This window comes from Salvia hispanica, chromosome 1, assembly GCF_029641045.1.
Source record: "Salvia hispanica isolate PSC_SH4W2 chromosome 1, Shi_PSC_v1, whole genome shotgun sequence".
NCBI classification, from domain to species: Eukaryota; Viridiplantae; Streptophyta; class Magnoliopsida; order Lamiales; family Lamiaceae; genus Salvia; species Salvia hispanica.
Genome location: NC_142692.1, coordinates 3,859,109 through 3,880,793, shown reverse-complemented (window position 1 = coordinate 3,880,793; position 21,685 = coordinate 3,859,109). Strand labels below are relative to the sequence as shown.

The 21,685-nt window shown below is 34.4% G+C and overlaps 3 protein-coding genes, 1 long non-coding RNA gene and 1 pseudogene across 7 annotated transcripts; 4 read left to right on the top strand and 1 right to left on the bottom strand.

The window, feature by feature from the left end:
* Positions 1 to 2,112: 2,112 nt before the first annotated feature.
* Positions 2,113 to 4,229, bottom strand: LOC148933121 (uncharacterized; annotated as a pseudogene). The gene is made up of 2 exons (XR_016130742.1): positions 3,085 to 4,229; positions 2,113 to 2,539 (listed from the first exon to the last, which is right to left on the bottom strand). The product of XR_016130742.1 is annotated as an uncharacterized LOC148933121 (transcript).
* On the top strand, positions 3,988 to 4,768 carry LOC148933120 (uncharacterized). The gene is made up of 2 exons (XR_016130743.1): positions 3,988 to 4,137; positions 4,225 to 4,768. It is a non-coding gene; the product is annotated as an uncharacterized LOC148933120 (long non-coding RNA).
* Positions 4,769 to 5,518: 750 nt separating this feature from the next.
* On the top strand, positions 5,519 to 8,486 carry LOC125217689 (putative late blight resistance protein homolog R1A-10). Of its 3 annotated transcripts, none has more exons than XM_048119211.2 (3): positions 5,519 to 5,851; positions 5,951 to 6,331; positions 6,812 to 8,486. In XM_048119211.2, exons 1-3 carry the CDS (start codon positions 5,650 to 5,652, stop codon positions 8,401 to 8,403), a joined length of 2,175 nt encoding a protein of 724 aa, XP_047975168.1. In that variant the 5' UTR covers positions 5,519 to 5,649; the 3' UTR covers positions 8,404 to 8,486. The 3 variants fall into 3 exon arrangements, with proteins under 3 accessions (XP_047975168.1, XP_047975167.1, XP_047975165.1); XM_048119210.2 differs by having other exon boundaries at positions 5,951 to 8,213; positions 8,284 to 8,486; XM_048119208.2 differs by having other exon boundaries at positions 5,520 to 5,851; positions 5,951 to 8,486.
* Positions 8,487 to 13,529: 5,043 nt separating this feature from the next.
* LOC125217692 (putative late blight resistance protein homolog R1A-3) lies at positions 13,530 to 16,885 on the top strand. Its single transcript, XM_048119213.2, has 2 exons — positions 13,530 to 13,881; positions 14,188 to 16,885. Exons 1-2 carry the CDS (start codon positions 13,680 to 13,682, stop codon positions 16,632 to 16,634), a joined length of 2,649 nt encoding a protein of 882 aa, XP_047975170.2. The 5' UTR covers positions 13,530 to 13,679; the 3' UTR covers positions 16,635 to 16,885.
* A 2,667-nt stretch (positions 16,886 to 19,552) lies between these two features.
* LOC148933119 (uncharacterized) lies at positions 19,553 to 20,619 on the top strand. The gene is made up of 2 exons (XM_089063276.1): positions 19,553 to 19,749; positions 20,190 to 20,619. Exons 1-2 carry the CDS (start codon positions 19,602 to 19,604, stop codon positions 20,318 to 20,320), a joined length of 279 nt encoding a protein of 92 aa, XP_088919402.1. The 5' UTR covers positions 19,553 to 19,601; the 3' UTR covers positions 20,321 to 20,619.
* The last annotated feature ends 1,066 nt before the right edge of the window (positions 20,620 to 21,685 follow it).

Below are 21,685 nucleotides of genomic sequence, written 5' to 3'. Positions count from 1 at the left end.
TTTTCGGTTGTTTAGGTTTCCTGCCCTTTCAGCACCAGTAAATTCGTGTATTTCCATATGTTCGTGTTTCTCAAATAGAAGCCCATGTTCAGCCGTCCCCTTCAAGTATCGAACTATCCTTAAAACTGTCTCTCAGTGCTCTTCCTGCGGTGCATGCATAAATTGGCTTACTACTCCCACTGCATAGGCAATATCCGGTCTCGTGTGGGATAAGTAAATCAACTTCCCAACTAATCTTTGATATCTCCCTCGATCTGCATGCTTAGCTTCCTTCTTCATATGCAATCCATGATTTTGGACCATCGTGTATCTATTGGTTTGCAATCGAGCATCCCGATTTCAGCCAATAAATCTAATATATACTTCCTCTGGTTGATAAAGATTCATTTCTTCGAGCGTAGCACTTCTATTCCTAAGAAGTATTTAAGAAGTCCCAAGTCTTTCATCTCGAACTCATTAAACAAATTCTTCCTTAGCTCAGCTATTTCTTCCTCATCATCTCCAGTAATGATCATATCATCTACATATATAATAAGGCATGTGATCTTACCGTTCTTTTTCTTGAGAAACAGAGTATGGTCAGATTTACTCTGCTTGTATTCGTACTTCTTCATCACTTCTATAAATCTCCCAAACCATGCTCGCGAAGATTGTTTCAAACCATACAATGTCTTGTTTAAATGACAGACTTCTCCATCTTGAAATTCCCCAGCAAATCCAGGCGTGGGTTCTATGAAAAATGGTTTTGGGAGTTCTCCGTGTAGGAAGGCACTGGTCACATCAAACTAGTGAAGAGACCGGTCCTTGTTGGCAGCAATCGAGAATAGTACTCTTACAGTATTGACTTTGGCCACCGGGGAAAAAGTTTCAAAATAATCTACGCCGTATGTCTGAGTATATCCTTTGGCACAAGACGAGCCTTATATTTGTCTATTGTACCATCTGGCCTTCTCTTGATCGTGAATACCCATCTGCACCCAACGGTCTTCACTCCTTCAGGTAGTTTTCCTTTTACCCAAGTGTTATTCTTCATTAATGCCTTCATTTCAGTGAGCATGGCTTCCCTCCAGTGTTTATGTTTCATTGCCTCATCGGCTGACTGCGGAATTTCCTCTTCTTCATACAAGGCAGCCTCAAATGCTCGAGCCATTTTTGACAAATTTCCCTGCACAAAATTCGCAACTCCATAATGACTTATCTTTCCAATCTTTTCAGGGGAATATCTTTTTGGCAGTACTCATCTTGTACTCCGATAGGGAAGTATATATCTCCCAGTGTCACCGTCAATAGCATTTTCTCCTTCTATGTATTCTGTACCAACAGGGTCAGTGGAAACTGTATTGGGACTAGGGTCGGGAATTACCTCGGATATCGTCGGAGGAGGGGTACCTGGCCGCGGATGAGCCGACTCTTGGGACGAAGCCTGCTCAGCGGCAGTGACCACTACTGGATCAGGTTGGTCCTCAATCGAGGAGCTTGGCAATGACACGACCCAACTTAGGTAGTCCTCAGGTCTACCTGGATCACTCTCCCCCTGACTACTAAGGTGGGTGTGGTAAAAGAACTCGGTTTCCAAAAAATTGCAGTTCATTGTGGTGATAATTTTTCTGGAGTTAGGATCAAAGTACCTATAGCCTTTCTGGTTCAGCCCGTACCCCATAAACACACATTTAGTAGCACATGGTGATAATTTCGTTCTTTCATGTTTAGGGATATGGACGTAAACGGTGCAACCAAAAACTTTAGGAGAGAGGTTCGAGTGTGTGGGGATATGGGATAATTTGGATAAGGTATCAAACGGGGTTTTCATGCGAAGGATTTTGGTGGGTAAGCAGTTCATGAGGTAGATAGATGTAGCAATAGCTTCTGGCCAAAAATAATTCGGAACCTTGGACTCAATCATTAAGGCTCGGGTCATCTCAAGTATAGTTCTGTTTTTCCTTTCGGCTACCCCATTCTATTCAGGTGTATAGGCACAAGAGGTTTGATGGATTATCCTTTTTTCTTTGCAAAAGTTTGTCATGGTAGTGTTAACAAATTCCCTCCCATTATCTGACCTAAGGGTTTTGATAGTGGTATGAAATTGTGTTTGAATGAGTTTAAGAAAAGAGGTAAATCTATCAAAGACTTCAGATTTATGTTTCAGAAAATACACCCAAGTCATTCTAGTACAATCATCAACAAATATTACAAAATATCGAAAACCATTTCCTCCCACAATTGGGGCAAGACCCCACACATCAAAATGTACTAAAGAAAATATGGAATTCATATGAGTATTCGAAGGTTTAAAAGATTGTCTGTGGCTCTTGGCCAAAACACAAGTCTTACAAGCAAAATCCGAAGAAATAGAAAGATTCAGATAAAGTAGTTTAAAATAACCGGGGGAGGGGTGTCCTAGTCTTCGGTGTCAAAGCCAAGTTTCCTGTTTCGTGGACCCGTGAGCCAACATCGCACTGCCATGTTGAGCTATCTCGTCCACGTAGTAGAGTCCTTGTTTCTCAGTGCCACGCCCAAGTATCCTCTTCGTCTGAATATCCTGTAAAATACAAAAAGAGGGGTGCATCAGAAGTGTGCAATTCAATTCCTTCGTAACATGACTGATAGACATCAGAGTCTCTGTCTCTGAGATAAGGTGGGGACATATAGACAATTTGTGAATCAGAGAGTGGGGGATATTTCAATTGTTCCAGATCCTACAACATTAATCAGATCCCCACTCGCAATTCTAATATAGGATTTAGTAACTTCAGTCAAATTAATAAAGTTATCCCTTTCAGGTGTCATAGTACCTGTCGCCCCACAGTAAAAAATCCAACCCCTCGTGTGTGTATCAGTTATATTTTGAACTTGAAAAGCAGCGGAAATATTTCGGAGTGGTTCAAAGGGGTTTTTTACACATAACTAGATGTATTGGGGTATATATCTGATGCTTGAGAACATTTGGGGTCAAAAACATATTCCAGTAAATCGGGGGGCGTTTTTTAAAAGCAAGGGGTCTTTTTACTAAATACTCAGAAGTATGTGGTACCAAATATAATTCAGAAAAAACGTTAGGGTTTCGTTTAAAACCAAACCCTCTACCTCCTGTTGCAGCGCCGCCCCTTGTTTCCGTCTGTTCAGCCAAATTTTCGGTGCCTCTCGTGTTGCCGCCGCCCGTCGGACCCTCCTGGCGCATCCTCGTTCCGATTCCGGCCATTTCCCCATGATTTCCGACCTCAATTTGACGTGGAGCTCCATCGCCATTTACTCCAGCAACGAATTTTTCCCGGGCTTGTGTCGCCCTCGCCTTTTGTCGTTCCTCCCACCATTCTGGGTACCCTAGTCTGTATCCCATTTGTGTTTATGTTTCCCGCAGTGTGAACACCACAGTTTGGATGTGTCGAGACGATTCCCCGGTCGGTTGGTAGCGGTGGGGCGTTGTACCGGTCCGCTCTGGTGCGGCGGGCGACTATACTAGGCGGCGAGACCGAGTCCGATTTCCCCAAATGATGAGTTCCCGATGTTATCGCCGACGGTATCTACGGTGGGCAGAGGCGATGTCGGTGGCATGATTTGACGTCGAGCCGCCTCCGTCTTCACCCACCCATAGGCCGATTCAACTGATGGGTAGGGATCTTCCTTGAGAATATCCCGTTTGATCGAATCATACTCTCGGTTTAGTCCGGACAGAAACTTGATCAGCCTCTTCTCATTAAAATGCGTTCTGTATTGGTTGACTCCTTTGTCGCAGCACGTAATGGGTTGCTTTTAGCAGCGATCGATGTTAATCCACAACCCGTGGATCCTCCGGTAATATGTTTCCAAGTCTAGATTCCCTGTTTTAGCTCGATTGCCTTCTCTTCCAGGTCGTAGATAATATACTTGTCCGCCTTGTTCTCAAACGTCACAGCAAGACTATCCCAGAGTGCCTTTGATATCTGATGGTGAGCGAAATTGGCGATAATCTCGTTCTCGATGTTATCGACGATCCATGAAAACACCACCAAATCGTCTTCTTCCTAGTCGTCGTACCCTTTGCTCCTCGGTACAGGTGGTTCGTTTCTGATATGCGAATAGGCCCCTCGGCCTCCAATCTTGACTTTCATAAGTCTTAACCATAATGGGTAGTTTTTTCCATCAAGCTTGAATGCCACGGTGACATTCTTGTTGCTCTTCACTTTCGTTGGCTGTTCTAGATCGTGTTTGGTGTCTTCGGTATCTGACATGTTTCTGGTATTGTAGGGTTCTGGGTTATTCTGGTCGATTCTGGGTTATTCTGGTCTGGTTGAGCTAAAAACAAAAGGTCGAGATTGGTATTCACCGGCTATGATGAATTTTTTCTGAACCGAAAAACTTCCTGCTCAGACGCCATGTTAAGAGAGATTGAGATCGGTAGGAAAGGGTTTATTATTCACTTATGTGCTCATCATACATTGTACACCATTATATAGGACTAGGAAATACTGCACAAGGAAAACCTAATTTATATTAATTACATTGATTCATATCTCCTATGATTGGTAAGAAATAATCTCGCATATCTTCCTCCGGAAATGGCGTGATCTTCTTTCAATCTTCCAACACCATTGAAGGAATTGGCCGATCAAGTGATCATGGAAGGTGGTCACCTTCCCGATTCGCAAATGTTCAGATAGCACAAAGTACGAAAAGAACTTAGACTGACCAGCTAGATTTTAGCTCACTACAAATTTAGTAAGTTCGAACCTTTTAAGAAAAAACTCTCGAGTGTTACCGTAATGGCATGAAAATATTTTCAATGTATGTATTTTTCGGCATTGTTATTTTGTTTATAAGTAGATTTATTGTTTATTTTGAAGTTATAAAAAAAACTAATAAATAAAATTAATTAAAATAAATAAATAATCGAGCATAATAGGGAAATCAAAATAATTAAAGCATGGAAAATAGGAGTGAAAATAATTACCTAACTAAAAAACTCATTACATAACAAAAATAAAATGTCAGTACAGAATAAAAGTAGGGGCAGTACTAGATAACGAATAAGAATAATTAAAAGACATTAAAAAGAAGAATAAATACTCTGGACAGTGTTATATAATGATGCCACTGCTGGACCACCAATGCTATATCCAAAACGTACATTGGAAAAAGTTACACTTGTATCTGTCACTAAGGAGATACTCTCTTCTTCAAATGAGTTAAAAAAAGTTATTAGTATATGAGTTCTAGGTATGTATTAGTTTTAAATGAAATGTGAGTAAAATGAGTTAGTAGAATGTGGGACCTATTATAATACATATGATAAATTAACTGAGACTCTTATTTGCAAACCGATCGAAATGGAAAAGCAAAACTCCTATTCATGAAGATAAGAGTATCACATCATAATGGATGATATTCCTGAATACAAATACAATAATGAAGCCGAATAATAAGACATTAGATTTTTTCCTCGATAAGATTTTTCCTATTGGGAAAATGGTCCACACTCCACACTATGTCGACACAAGTAAGCAACTAAATTGGTGGGTCATTTAAAAAGTAAAGTAGTTTTATGCCAAAGGATTATGCTAGTGCTCATAAAAAAATCTTCAGATCTCAGCTGTGGTGTTTAAATACCATATTCATCTTTGATATAATTGTTCTAATCATTTCAATTTATGCATTAATTTTCAAAGAATTAAGATGGCAGCTTATGCAGCTCTGGTTTCTCTTAAGCGTATCATAGATGATATTGAAACTCATCCTTCCCCTCCGATTTCTCTCGACAAACAACAAGTCCAATCTCTCACACAAATAGTTACCTTCTTGCAGGAATTTCTCGAAGGCTACAAGTCACCCTACGAGTATAGCGATGAAGCAGATCCATTGGAGATTCACATTATGGGTGAGTAGATTTTTTCAAAATGCTCAAGCAAGCTCTATATTTCCAGATATGTTATTGATGATTAAGAGTATTATTGTCTATAACTTGTTCGCATTGCAGATACAGCTCAAGCGGTTGAAGACGTGATCGAGTCTTATATAATCGACACAATCAAGCTTTCTGACGCAGCAACCGATGACGGTGGTGATGAACAAATCAGTTGCATCCATTTCTATCAAGATCTGCAAAACGTGATAGAAAATATGGATTTGATCAAGAAAGAGGTGACTGCGATCACAATGGAGAAGGAAGAGCACAAGAGAAATGTGGCATCTGATGATGTTGGTTTAAGATTCAATTCCACTGGGAAGAAGCATCTAATGATAGGGTTTGATGATATGCTTCTTCAACTCCTGGATAGGCTTACTGATGCAAACACCAATCGCAAAATAATCCCTATTGTAGGGATGGGTGGCATCGGCAAAACCACTCTTGCAAAAGGTGCGTTTGAACACAAGCTTATTAAGGAGCATTTTGATATTTGCGTGTGGACTACCATTTCCCAAGATTATAATATTGTAGAAACTCTTAGGGAAGTTCTCACTCGAGCCGGAGAATCCTCGAGCAGTATGGATGAGAAAGAATTGGAAGTAAGATTACACAAGTGCTTATGGGGTAGTAGGTATCTCATTATATTAGATGATATGTGGAGTATAGATGTGTGGGATAGGTTAAAATTTTCCTTTCCAGATTGCGGTGAGGGTAGTCGACTTGTAGTAACCACGAGGATGTCGAACTTGGCTGCCCAGTTGACTGATTCCTATAGCCTCGTTAAGATTGGGTTTCTAGACGAGGTTAGTAGTTGGACCTTGTTCTCCAAAATTGTATTTGGAGAACAAAGCTTTCTTACTCAACTAGAGAGTATCGGAAAGAAAATTGTGAAAAAGTGTAATGGACTTCCTTTGTCTATTGTTGTGATAGGGGGTCTAATGGCTAAATCCGAAGTTACACTAGAATATTGGGAGCACATAGAGGAGAACTTAGCCTCAATTGTGAATTCGGAGAATGAAGATTATTGCTTGAGAATATTGAAGCTGAGCTATAACTATTTGCCTGCCTATCTAAAGCCTTGTTTTTTGTATATGGGAGTGTTTGAGGAAGACAAGGAAATTACGGCTTCAACAGTCGTCCGATTATGGATTTCTGAAGGATTTCTTAAACCAATAGTCAACAAAAGCTTGACAAGAGTTGCCGAACAATACTTGAAAGAACTAGTGGATAGAAATCTCATTTTAGTTCATAAGTCGTGCATACTTGGGGATGTGTTATCCTACAAAATTCATGATTTACTTAGAGATCTATCAATGAAAGAATCTGAGAAACAGAGGTTTTTTTATGTGTTGAGGGATCAAAGTCCTCAAGGACTAATTGGCCAACAACGTATTGTTATTCCTGAAAGCACTTTAAAGGAAAAAATCAAGGATGCATTGGAATATATGCTCCATGCTCGTTCTTATTTGGTATTTGGTAATCAAACAACTAGGCGATTCCCAAATTCTAGATTTTTGAGGTTATCGGGTTGTTGGGTAATTGAAGAGGAGTATTTACAACTAAATGTGTTTGAGTTGATGAACTCACGATATCATCGTCTTGATACTTATTACAAGTTTGTAATTCCTTCTTCCATCAATCTGCTTTGGAATCTAGATACACTAATTATTAGTTTTGAGGAAGAATTTATAGCACCAAGTGAAATCTGGAAAATGTATAAACTTAGGCATCTCGAGTTTGAATATCGGAGATTGCATCTCCCAGAACCCCCGAGCGCGGACGATGATATTATCATGATGGAGAATCTAGAAGTGCTCAAAGGAGTGATAAATTTCAATATAAGTGAAGATATTGTTAAAAGAATTCCCAATATTGAGGAATTGGATATGACATATGAGGGGCAACTAATGGATGGAGTGGACTATCTGAGCTGTCTTCTTTGTCTTAGTAAACTGGAATCCTTGGAGTTGTGGGCTTACTCCCCTGATGTTGGAAAGTATCTGCAGAAGATCAACTTCCCACCCTCACTTAAAGAGTTGTTTCTTTCGCTACCAAGTGATTCAGAATGGGAGGACATACTGCCAACGATAGGCTCCTTACCACTTCTTGAGACGCTTGAATTAAATGGAGGCCGCTTCAGAACACGCGAGTGGGAAACAATGGAAGACCATTTCCAGAGTCTCAAGTCACTAAAACTGTATGAATGTGGTGATCTAGAAAAGTGGACAGTGACAGAGAGCTCCCACTTTCCACTTCTTATACAGCTTCATCTTTTTGTGTTAGATGAATTGAAGGAGATTCCTGCAGAAATAGGAGAAATATCAACACTCAGGTCAATTAAATTGTACTTATGCAATGAATCAGTGGTGTTGTCAGCTAAACAGATATTTGACGAACAACAGGATTTGCATGGAGACCAAATTGACCTTCTTGTTCACGCTACAGTTTGGATGGAAGATGAATCACTGCAAAAGTTGGCAACTTCCAATTTTAAAGTTATAGTGCATTCTATATATAGGTAAGTAAGACTGATGTTTTTTTAAATATCACTCTTCTTTTATGTGTTTTTAATTTCCCCTCTAATTCTAGTTAATTTTCTCTCTTACGCTTTATTTGAGATGGTTAGGAACAAGTCTAATTGAGATGGTTGAGATAAATATAGATGGTTAATTTAAATACAATTAAGATATTAACTTGATTTAAATGTTGTGAACCGTTATTTATGTTGTGACACGAAGTTACTACACTTAATATGTAAAACACTAACACTCCAATCAGTTTGTTGCTTGATAATAGACATCTTTGCCTTGCAATCAGTTCAAACTTTACCACGAGTTCTTGTCTTAATCGGGTCACCACTCAATGCTCTTTTCACTGAACGAGCTTCATCAGTCTGACCCGCTTTAAAGCAAACAATTTGTTTCCAAATAAACTCATTTGTCACCTTGTTCTTTTTGCTATTACTGTATCTTGCGCTAAAACCTGCTTCACGTGCATACTAATTGTAGAATGCAAATGCATCATCTATTGATGCAAACTTCATTCCGATTTCTAGCTTACGATAGTTGCAACTTGAGGAGTATATGGTTGATCGCTCATATTTTCACTAAACACAATCAAAAAATTAGCATATGTACGCAAAGTAGTAGTAGTAATAAATAACAAAAATATTACAATCCTCTCAAAGCTGAGAATTTTACACCATCACTGTTGATGAATTTGATTCTCGTATTGCATCCATAAAATAAATCAAATTAACATGGAATCACATCAAGTCCAACAATTGTTATTTGTTCTCAAAGCTAGATGACTAAAAAAAAATTAAAGAACTTATAGTCTATTAAAATTAATCTATTCATAGAACTACAAAAGTTACTACGCATGATGTCGTGGTCGGTGGGAGTTATATTCAAACAACAAAAGTTATTAGGTTACATTAAACCTATTATTCTAAATTCTTGTACGATTATAAATAAAATTTTGCATTTATAATAAGAAGTTAATTTAATCAAGAACAAGTAACAAGTATATGGGAGTTAACGAAATAAATATTACATGGGTTAGCTTGAGCAAAGTTTTGAAAGAAACAAACTAATGCAGGTCAGGTTGATGTTAAACGGAGAGATCGAGAGAGACGCCAAATAATCTAAAGTAAAAGTGAGAAAAGTTACAGAAAAAGACTGGGGCGGGCAAATTATACATAAATGTTTAATTATGTTAGAAGAATAAAAAGAATAAATTAAAAAATTTGGGCTGACATGGAATTAAGGGATTAAAGATCGAGAATATGGCTGGAAAATAGGCGCTCATAAGTCGCCTAAAATAAGTTTGCAGCATATCTTTTCTCTATATAAGATAAATATAAAAACTAATTTGGACTTTAATTATTTTAACATTTTATATTGAATATCGATTTATAAACATTAATGGATTTAAAATAAATTTCATACTAATCATTTTGCAACACTTCGAAAAAAAATTGAAAATTTAACTTAATATTTGTATATTTAAGAAAAAAACTTTTTTTTTTTACTAAATATCGTATAATTAATTCAAATCAAGCTCGAAATCATGTTACAATTTGACATAAAATTTCTATATCACTTCTTTCTTATTGCTACATATAATACAATAAATAATATAATTAATTTTTAAGTAAATTCAATTAAATTTAAAAATTTAAAGATGTTATGCACATGTGCAATAATTGTACATTTATCTTTTCTCAAAATTCTAAGATAAAATGTATTACTAACCATCAATAAAACTACCAAGATAATTGAATCCTTGACCCATGCAAGAATAAAACTATGCTGCAAAACTTGTGGCACTTCTACAAATGCCCATATAAAATGGCCAATGTCGGGTGAAGAATATATAAAATAATCGATTTCGGTTTGAAAAGGTGTAAATATTGATTAAGATTCAGATTAAATTTGGGCTTTTCAAAAGTGTAGAAGCCCGCCTTTGAAGTTTATTATTGACGAGCCCACTAAGGTTGATCTATGGAAGAGAAAATTAATTGAAGTATGTATTTTCCCATCGCTCATGCTACGAATAATCTTCTCTCATTTCATTGAATTTTTCTTCTAGCATAAATTGATAAATGAATTAGTTTTGGGCATTAGATCCAGTAAATTTCTCAAATATTATTACTACATATTTTGAACTAAAATGTGGTAAAATGTTGGAATTTTGAACATTTAGGCCCGTATTTAATGACAACCAACAAAAAATCAACAAAATTCATAATTTTGGATTTTGCACGCACTTTGTGTTTTCGTGAATCAAAATACATTAATTGTATTTGTAATATGAGGTCCGGAGATTTTGCAAAATTATCCTGTCTTCATTTTGTTTTGTTTTTTATTTCCAGTATACAAGATCAAAGGGTTCACTGGGAAGGATTGGAATACATGTCTATTGAAGTGAATGACAGGGTGAAACTTATTGGTTGTTGAACCACCACATATATTTTTGAAGTTGAACAAGCACATTAACATTGGTCGAAATATCTGGAGAATCACACATGAGAATGTCGTGAATTTGAATCGGACGAGATCACTTTACTTGCAATTCTACTTGTGACATGAACTTTTGTAATGTACATTGTGATTGATTTTTTAAAAAACTGATAATGATAATAACGTTTCCAAACCTATCATATACTAGTATATCGCCATTCTGAAAATTTTAATGATTTTGCTATTATTTAATTCAAACATTATAATTTTGCAACTGAGATTTTTTTGTACGAAGTCCAAGTAACAAAAGAATGCTTCTATATTTCATTTTCTTTTTCAGGAAGAATTATAAATAGAGTACGAATTTTCATTCATACATATATATCCTAACTTAAAAGAAATGGAAATAGAAAAATAGAAGACGTGCTTTTTATGGACTATATATATTGTTCTATTTCACGTTGGTGTGGTACACATATGCTTGTATAGATGAGGTAAATATTGAACTTTATAAAGAAAATTGAATCCAAGATAACGATAATTAAAAAAAGCTGAAGATTATGGTGACAGTTAAAGTTTGCAAGTAGTAATTTGTACATTCCCAAATTAAAGACTTGTTATCCTATGATAATCACACCAATTAAAGGGCAATGTCTTCGATGGTTATGGTAGGTTCTTTGTCCCGCTAATCCTCCAAGTCCGCTCCAAACGTTGTTATTGGTTACGACTGTCTTTCTTAGTATTAGAATTGGAAAATAAATTGTAATTAAGTTTTAGTTTAGCCTTTATTTCCAGCCTATATATAAGACATTTTATTTTAAATTGTAGTCAACTGTTTCACAATGTAGTCAATAAAGATATTTTCTCCTTCTCTCTCCTTTCTCCCATCATCGACGGTTTCGCATTTCTCCATCCTCCTTCAATGGAGGTTTTTCCTTCCTATTCAATTCTCGATATTTTACACGTAGACCACTAATACAAGTCGTTAAGGCTCTAAATGAAAGAACCAATATTACAGAATAAATAAGATAACTCAATTCAAAGACTAGCCTAGGAGACAGTTCACTTAATCTACAAATTAATCTCACGCTAGTTGCTTTTATAACTAACGTGGAACATTGAGTATGTAATACTTATTGTCGTGTGGGCTTGTGGTGTCAAGGCCCATGGTATTCACTGCGTTCAAGCCCTGATCATACTATACTCACTGCGGGGGTCCGGGGCAGCGCCCCCGGGTAGCGGGGTCCAAGGGGCAGAGCCCCTGGCTGGGGTCAAGTTGTATAAGAAATTCATCCGGAAATGTAATTTCTGAAAGTCCAAGGACTAATTTGCAATTTCGAAAACCTTTTGAAAATTAGTTATTTTCGGTTATTTTCCCAACAGGTGCACTGTTTCATCAGCAGATGCACTGGTTCGTCTTCTTCAAAATCTGATCGCTTCTTCTGGTTCAAAATAATCTTCGAAAACATTAACATACAAAAGCTCTGATTTCTCTGAAATTTTATCCAATCAAATATTTTGGTAGAACCACCGAAATTGATTTGATCTGAAAGTGATATTTTCACGACTTTCAGATTATCCGTTTTGTTCAATATTCAAATTCTCCCTAACACCCTACACAATGAAAGCATTCTTTTCTTAAATACTCCATCCGTCCCATAATAAGAGTTTTATTTATTCATTTTGGTATGTACTATAATAAGAGTCTTATTTCACTTTTATCATAAATGGTAAGTAGGTCCTACATTCCACCAACTTATTCCCCTTATATTTTGTTATAAAACTAATATATATATTAGTGAAATTCATATTCTATTAACTTATTCAATCTACTCTTTTTTATATTTTTTAAAATTTGTGTCATAACTAAATGTGACTCATGTTACAACACAGAGGAAGTATTGTTTTCACACTTGGTGGATTGGTTGCTGAAATGGCCCACACTGTGCGGGCACCACCGCACCAGTTATACTTGTCTAAATTGTCATCAATAAACCAGCCTGTCATTGCACATTTATTTGTGCATTTCATTTTCAAATATTATACTACCTCCGATCTCTTAAATTTTACTTCCTACATTCCAAAGTTTGTCCCATTTTTCTATTTTCATTTCTTCCATAAAAATTATTTAATTTTACTTTTTTATTAATTTTTTAGTGGACCTTATAATCCATTAACTCATTACTTCTTACATTTATTATAAAATTAGTAATATTTATAAGTAGGACTCACATTCCATTAATTTTTTCAACTCACTTTCTATTACATTTCTTAATATTTAGGGGACGAAGGGAGTATCATATTTTAATTTTTATAATTTTTGGTAGTGAACCTCATATTTTCCATTAATTCATATATATTTATATTTTATTATAAAACTAATACTATGAAATATTTTATTATAAAACTAATACTCTAAAAGTAGTACTAGGATTTACTTTCCTATAACTTTTTTTATCTCACTTTCTATTATATTTTTTAAAATTCTGTGTTTAATGAAAATGTGATAATGAGAAGGAGGTAGTAATATGGTGAATATTTTATCAAATTAAAGAAGACCTCGTCAAATGATAGTTGACTATTCCAACAACCAACTGCAACAGCAATAAATCTGTGGGGCTGAAAAAAAAAAGTCGCTAGGCCAAAGGATAAATCATAAATGCTTGCTAGTGCTCATAAAAGTTGTCTTCTAAATCACATTCTACTTCACAATTTCGTTCTTTGGATCTCAAAAAATAAAGCTTTAAGTCTTAATTGTGGTGTCGAAATACCATATTCATCTGATCAAATTAGCTCACATTGTGTTTAATTTGTGCTTTATTTATAGAATTAAGATGGCTGCTTATGCAGCTCTGGTTTCTCTTATGCGTATCATAGATGATATTGAAACTCATCCTTCCCCTCCGATTTCTCTTGACAACCAACAAGTGAAATCTCTCACAGAAATAGTTACCTTCTTGCAGGAATTTCTCGAAGGCTACAAGTCACCTTACGAGTACAGCGACAAAGCAGATCCATTGGAGATTCGCATTATGGGTCAGTAGATTTTTTCAAAATGCTTAAGCAAGCAAGCTCTAATGTACTATGTTGGAACTTCGAAAGATGCTAACTATTTCATTTTAATATTTCTCTCACGTCGGCAATAAATTATTTTTTAAATATTTTTGTATGAATATTGCAAATTATTTTGTTTGTTGGTGTTGATTAGAAATGATATAGGTACATAGTGATTAGATGAAATCAAATTTGGTACATGCTCTATTTTTAAATAAAATCTTTTTTTTTTTTTTGCTAAAAAAATCAGAATAACCGAAATAAACTAACCCCTAATTCGCATTGCAGATGCAAGTCATACAGCTGAAGATGTGATTGAGTCCTATATCATTGACACCATTCAGCTTTCTGCAGCAGCAGCAACTGATGATGGTGCTGATGAACAAATCAGTTGCATCCACTTCTATCAAGATCTGCAAAAGGTTATAGAAGAAATTGATTTGATCAAAAAAGAGGTGGTTGGGATTACTAGGGATAAGACAGTTCTCCAAAGAAACTTGAGTTCTGATGATGGTGGTTTAAGATTCAGTTCCACTGAGAAGAACCATCGCATGGTAGGGTTTGATGGTGTGTTGCTTGAGCTCTTGGAAAGGCTTGTTAGAGGACGTGCCAAGCGCCAAATCATCCCTATAGTAGGGATGGGTGGCATCGGAAAAACCACTCTTGCAAAAGGTGCGTTTGAACACAAGCTTTGTAAGGAGCATTTTTATATATGTGTTTGGGCTACCATTTCTCAAGAGTATAATATCGGAGAAACTCTTAGGCAAGTACTCACTCAAGCTAGAGGGTACTTGAGCGAAGAGAGTGAGAAAGACTTGGGAGAAATACTTTACAAATATTTATCAGGTAGGAGATATCTCGTTATAATGGATGACATGTGGAGCATAGAGGTCTGGGATAAGATGAAGTTTTTCTTTCCTGAATACAATAATGAGAGTCGAATAATAGTGACAACTAGAATGTCAAACTTAGCTGCCCACTTGACTGATTCCAATAGCCTCGTTAAGATTGAATTTCTAGATGAGGTTAGTAGTTGGACTTTGTTCTCCAAAACTGTGTTTGGGGAACAAAGTTTTCCTACTCATCTCGAGAGTATTGGAAAGAAAATTGTGGAAAAGTGTAATGGACTTCCTTTGTCTATTGCTGTGGTAGGAGGTCTAATGGCTAAATCCGAACTTACACTAGAATATTGGGAGCACATAGAGAAAAACTTAACCTCAATAGTGAATTCAGAGAATGATGATTATTGCTTGAGAATATTGAAACTGAGCTATAATCACCTGCCTGCATATCTAAAGCCTTGTTTTCTCTATATGGGAGTGTTTGAGGAAGACGGTGAAATTTATCCTTCAGAAATCGTCCGACTATGGGTTTCTGAAGGATTTCTTAAACCAATAGGCAACAAGAGCTTGACAAAAATTGCTGAACAGTACTTGAAAGAGCTAGTGGATAGAAATCTCATTCTAGTTCATGAGTCGGAGAAACTTGGGGATGTAATATGCTACAAAATTCACGATTTACTTAGAGATCTATCTATAAAAGAAGCAGAAAAACAGAGGTTTTTTTATGTATTGAGGGAAGAAAGTCCTCAAGGACTAATTAGCCAACAGCGTATTGTTATTCCTGGAAGCACTTCAAAGGAAAAAATACAAGATGCCTTGGAATATATGCCCCATGCTCGTTCTTATCTAGTATTTGGTAATCAAACAGTTGGTCAATTCTCAAATTCTAGATTTTTGAGGTTATTGCATTCGAATAATTGGAAGAGTGAAGAGGAGTATTCACAACTAAATGTGTTTCAGTTGATGAACTCACGATACCATAGTTTTACAACTCATGATGAGAAGTTTGTAATTCCTTCTTCCATCAATCTGCTTTGGAATTTAGATACACTAATTATTCAGGGTGGAGAAGATTTAATTGCACCAACTGAAATCTGGAAAATGTATAAACTTAGGCATCTCGAGTTGTATGAATTGCATCTCCCAGATCCTCCGAGCGCGGACGATGACATTATTATCATTTTGAATCTAGAAGTGCTCAAAGGAGTGATAAATTTGAATGTAAGTGAAGATGTTGTTAAAAGAATTCCGAATATCAAGGAATTGAATATGACATATGAGGGACAGCTAATTGATGGAGTGAACTATCTGAGATGTCTTCACTGTCTTAGTAAACTGGAATCCTTGAAGTTGTTTGTCTGGTCCACTGATATTGGAAAGTATCTGCAGAAGATCAACTTCCCACCCTCCCTTAAAGAGTTGCTTCTCGAGCCAGAATGTGATTTCGAGTGGGAGGACATACAGCAAACGGTAGGTTCCCTACCACTTCTGGAGAAGCTCAAATTGTATAGAGGTCGTTTCAGAAGACGTGAGTGGGAAACAATTGAAGACCAATTCCAGAGACTCAAGTCACTAACATTGTATGATTGTGGTGATCTAGAACACTGGACAATGGAAGACAGCTCCCACTTTCCACTTCTTACAGAGCTTCATCTTTCTTTGTTAAAAGAATTGAAGGAGATTCCAGTAGAAATCGGAGAAATAGCAACACTCAGGTCAATTGAATTGGACTGGTGCAATGAATCGGTGGTGTTGTCAGCTAAAAAGATATTAGAGGAACAACAGGATTTATATGGAGACCAAATTGACCTTATTGTTCACGCTACAGTTGACAAGAAAGATGAAGCATTGCAGAAGTTGGCAACTTCCAATTTTAAAGTTAGAGTGGTTTAGACTGATGTTATCATAAATATCACTCTTCTTTTATGTGTTTTTTCCTCCTGATTCTAGTTAATTAACTCTCTCTTTCGCTTTTCCGACTGCCAAGTTGATAAGATTTGTTCGTGACATCAATTTTCATTTCTCATTTTGGAAATTTCGAATTGCTTTGGCATGTACTACAGTTTTTGAAGCCCAAAACAAAATTAAGCCAGACATTTACATTAGTGGTCAATTTCGATTATATGTTTATTTTGCCTTTGAAATTGTTGAGTGCTGATCAAATATTCATTTTCCAATTTGAAACGTTAAACGCCTAGAGTTTGATTCTACGAGCGAGAATGATCGGCAGGTGTTTAAATTGGCAACTTTGATAATGGTAGATTTTTTTTCAAATTTATTAATTGCACGTTTCGTGGTTATTTTGTCTAAAAATCCAATTTTTAAAATTTTTTCGTAGGGTAAAATTAATAAGGTTGTGTTTTTTTGTTTGAAATTTTATTATGAGAATTGATTTGTATTGAACTACTACAAGTATAGCTTGATAAGTAATAACTCAAGCAACTGCAAGATGGTTGAGAATTGAGATATATACAGCTGGTTGATTTAAATAAAATTAAGTTACTAATTTTGATTAAAATGTTGTTAACTGTTACGTTTTTTATTATATGGACCAAAACATTTTTTCTAATTAGACACAAAGTTACTAAAATGTACAAAAAGATAATTATATTTTGTAGATTCAGCTACCTTTCTAGTAAGTTTCGTGATAGAAATTTCACACAAGTGTCACATTTTAGTGAATTTTCAATTCGGAAACAAGGCGAAAAGAAAATCTTCTCTTGACGTTTAATTGAAGCTCAAATATCAATGCTAAAGAATTTATAGATGCATATTCTCCAAAAAAAATATCCCAGGAGTCCAAGACTACTAAATGACTATTTTGAGATCAATTTTAAAAAATAATTAGAGAAAAAAATATAAATGACAACCAACAAAAATTCGTAAAAATTCAAATTTTAGATTTGCACGCGCTTTTGTGTTTTCTTAAATCGAAATGCGTTAACTGGATTTACATAATCAAATTATAATCTATGATATAAATAGAAAAATACCATCTTATACGATTGTTGGATGATTGCATTTAATTGAATTTTCGTTAGGTTTCTTTTAAGGCGAAATGTATTAATGCAATTATATTATTCTTTTAAGGCGAAATGTATTAATGCAATTATATTATTCTTTTAACACAAAATGTTTTGATGTAATTTTACATGTATAAGTGAGGTCAAAACTTCAATATTAATATATTCCCCATGAAATCGTTTATAAACACGTTTTTTCTCTTTTAAATATTAGACAAAATGTATCTATATATCATGCTGATTACATGGTTAAGTAATCTATTCAATATATAAAAGACAGATTCTAGGGATTACTCTGACATTTTGTTTGTTTGTTTTAAGTGAATATGAGCATAGCAACACTCCCTATGTCAAACTAATTTAATTAACAGTGCTACAATAGGCCTAATTCAGTCTTCTTTTTTCTGGGGTTATATGTTGTATTTTGTTAATTTATAAATATATGATCGTGTACGTGTGGGAGTTACAAAAATAATCGTGTATAGTTAAAGGATTATATGCATAATATTTTAGCCTATAAATATATCATTTAAAGGCCGAATATCTACACATACCTTATTACCTTATAGAACTCAAGCATGTCAATTTTGCTCTTACCATAAGAGGAACTCTTAAAGCTTGATGTCATGGAACCATTCCACACCATGCTCAGTGAGCTCGAGGCTTCCCCAATTTATTTGGTTGGCTAATTTTGTTCTTTTTAATTATGTTTTCGTTCATTTTCATTTTATTAATTATATTTTTCTTTTCTTAACATATTTTAAATTATATTTTTTATTTTTTTCATCATTTTTATATATCAATTTTGATACAACATCGTATTTGCTTTTAATATTATATGAACTTATTGGTATTTTTTTCTTTTTAGTTATATTCTTAGTTTCTTTCCATCCATTTTATTTCCATACTATGTTTTCTTTTTTAGATTGATGCTACCACCATTGTCTTTCTTTTTTCTTTTTAATAATTATAAATTTTTTTAATAGTAATGATTAGAGTCCATTTATGTTACTTTATAGTTGATCCATGTTAAAAAAAAATTATGTTAAAATTATAATTGGCTAATTTTTTTTATACATATCTATAAGTAGGTTGAGTTACATGAAAGGATTATTCTATTGATAAATTTAATGTATAATTTAATTTATCTTTAATTTTATTGAAAACTATACAAATTGTTATGCGAAAGTAGCTATACATATTGATCATTGATTTTGTGCATTGCAAATTAATTTTGTTAGTGCATAATGAAGTTTTAAAAATGATGAATAATTATCTATTGTGTTTAATTCTTTATTGTGATATATTTTTATCTTCTCTCATTCCATGATTTAATATTTAAACATTATATTATGTGATTTGTTTCAAATTTATTATGTTTCAATGTTGATTTGTATAGATTTTTTATTCTAATATAACTAAAATTGTTACCCATATTGTTTATTATCAATATTGATTCTAATTTTGTTTAATTAATTTAAAATTTAAAATTAATATTTTAAAAATATATTAATCTGGGCAGCACAGTAGTTACAGTAATACCGTAATACCATATCCACATCGAAAAAAGATGAAAATTACGTCTGTAAATTGTAACACTTAATTCTAGATCTACAAGATTTGTGTACTGATATCTCGAATTCATTTCTTATTTTCCAGTTTGTATAGTTCTTTATATTACTATATTAAACTAATCTCAATTTCTTGTCATATAAATTTCTACTATAATATATAAAGAGCGTTTTTAAATTTCCACCGAATAGCGGAGTATATATAACACGTTTAAATCCTCTCTGTATCACCGACGCCCAAACACACAAACCAGAGTGAGAAAACAATGGCGTCTTCTACAGCCAAGCTCACATTCCGCTTTTTGCTGGTGGCGGTGTTGGCTTTGATACTCTTCTATGTCGGTCGCCCGCTCTACTGGAAAATTTCCGCCACCGTTCACGACATCCGCCACAATAAACAAACCGTTTCTGGAGGTTCTTTTTCATCTCTAATTACGTTTTCTTATGATCAAGCTTTAATTCCGCTGGACCTGTGACCTTTTTGCTCTTAGAATCGCATTAATGTGCTATTCGGTTGCTTCTAGAGTGTTATTGGATCGAAAAATAGGAGTAATTTACAAAATTGTTTTGATTGGTGAAAGGTTATGCATATGCTTACATAGAGTAGGGTTTTGCCAATGCTACACGTAATGGATAATACTAGCTCTGGATCCCCTTATTTCTCCCCATATGTTGGTGTTTGTGATTGTGTTGTGTTCATATAAATAGTTGATAATATGATTGTGTATGTTGATCAGTTAAGCTTCAAAGAGCCACTAAAGTAGATTTTAGATTTTGTTCATTTGGATTTATTTGTTTTGTGTATGTTAATTCATTTTCGTGTGTAGTAATATCTATTTTATTATGTTTTGTAGGTATTTCACAAATTGTGCAAGAAGCTCAAAGATCAGTGGGATGGTTTCATGATGAGTCGGATTCAGGATATAATGATAAAAAGAAATCCTCTTCTTCGGCCAGGAGGTTTCTTCTCGGTCAGGTTCTGTGAAATATGAAACTTGAAATGTTCTTTTTAATGAGAATTTCCCCATTTTACATTTATGTCCACGGAAATATAGGGGTGAATGTTTTGTATTGATAGAGTAGATGTTCAACGCTGTAGATTTCGATATGTTGAATAAATTTGATGTACCTCTTGAGCTGGAGTCGGGAACAATGAGTAATTCGGGCATGCTTTACTTTTAGCATGATACTAATTTATCGGATATTGTTAATTGAAGGAGAGGATGGTTATATTTTACCTTGTGTATGTTCTTTGTTTTTTATAAATCTCGATTTTGAAATGTATCTCAGAAAGTGAAACATGAGCTCTTCTTGGGTTTCTAATAAATGGCTGTGCCCCTTTCCGAGATTAAATTCTGTATGCTGTGTGCTGATGGATTGGATTGAGTTATTTCTTTGTTTCAATTTGTGGATTCTTGTTTAGATGTGTCTGCAACTATAAGTCATCCGGTGGAATCTTTCAATAAGATCCCACACTACAGAATTTGGCAATGAGTTCTGGACAATTAGACAGAGAGCGGTTGATTATATACCTAAGTATGGTTCAGTATAATTACATTGTTAGATTACATTAAGCTCGATAAACTGCATGTTGGGGGTTCAAGCATTGTAGTTGTAGCAAATAAAACCAATATGCTAAACAGTAACTATGATTAGACTGTGGTAACAGTTTTTTTAAATATCACTCTTCTTTTATATGTTTTTAATTTCCCCTCTAATTCTAGTTAATTTTCTCTCTTTCGCTTTATTTGAGATGGTTAGGAACAAGTCTAATTGAGATGGTTGAGATAAATATAGATGGTTAATTTAAATACAATTAAGTTATTAACTTGATTTAAATGTTGTGAACCGTTATTTATGTTGTGACACGAAGTTACTACACTTAATATGTAAAAGTGAAAGAAATATATAAGATAAATATAAAAACTAATTTGGACTTTAATTATTTTAAAATTTTTGGGATAGTGATAATCGTACGTACATAATCGAACTTTTTTAAAATTTTATATTGAAAATCGATTTATAAACATTAACTGATTTAAAATAAATTTCATACTAATCATTTTGCAATACTTCGAAAAAAATTTGAAAATTTAACTTAATATTTGTATATTTAAGAAAAAAATTATTTTTTTTTACTAAATATCGTATAATTAATTCAAATCAAGCTCGAAATAATGTTACAATTTGACATAAAATTTATATATCACTTCTTTTTTATCGCTACAGTAAATTCAATTAAATTTAAAAATTTAAAGATATTATGTACATAGACAATAATTGTACATTTATCTTTTCTCAAGATTCTAAGATAAAATTTATTACTAGCCATCAATAAATGCCCATATAA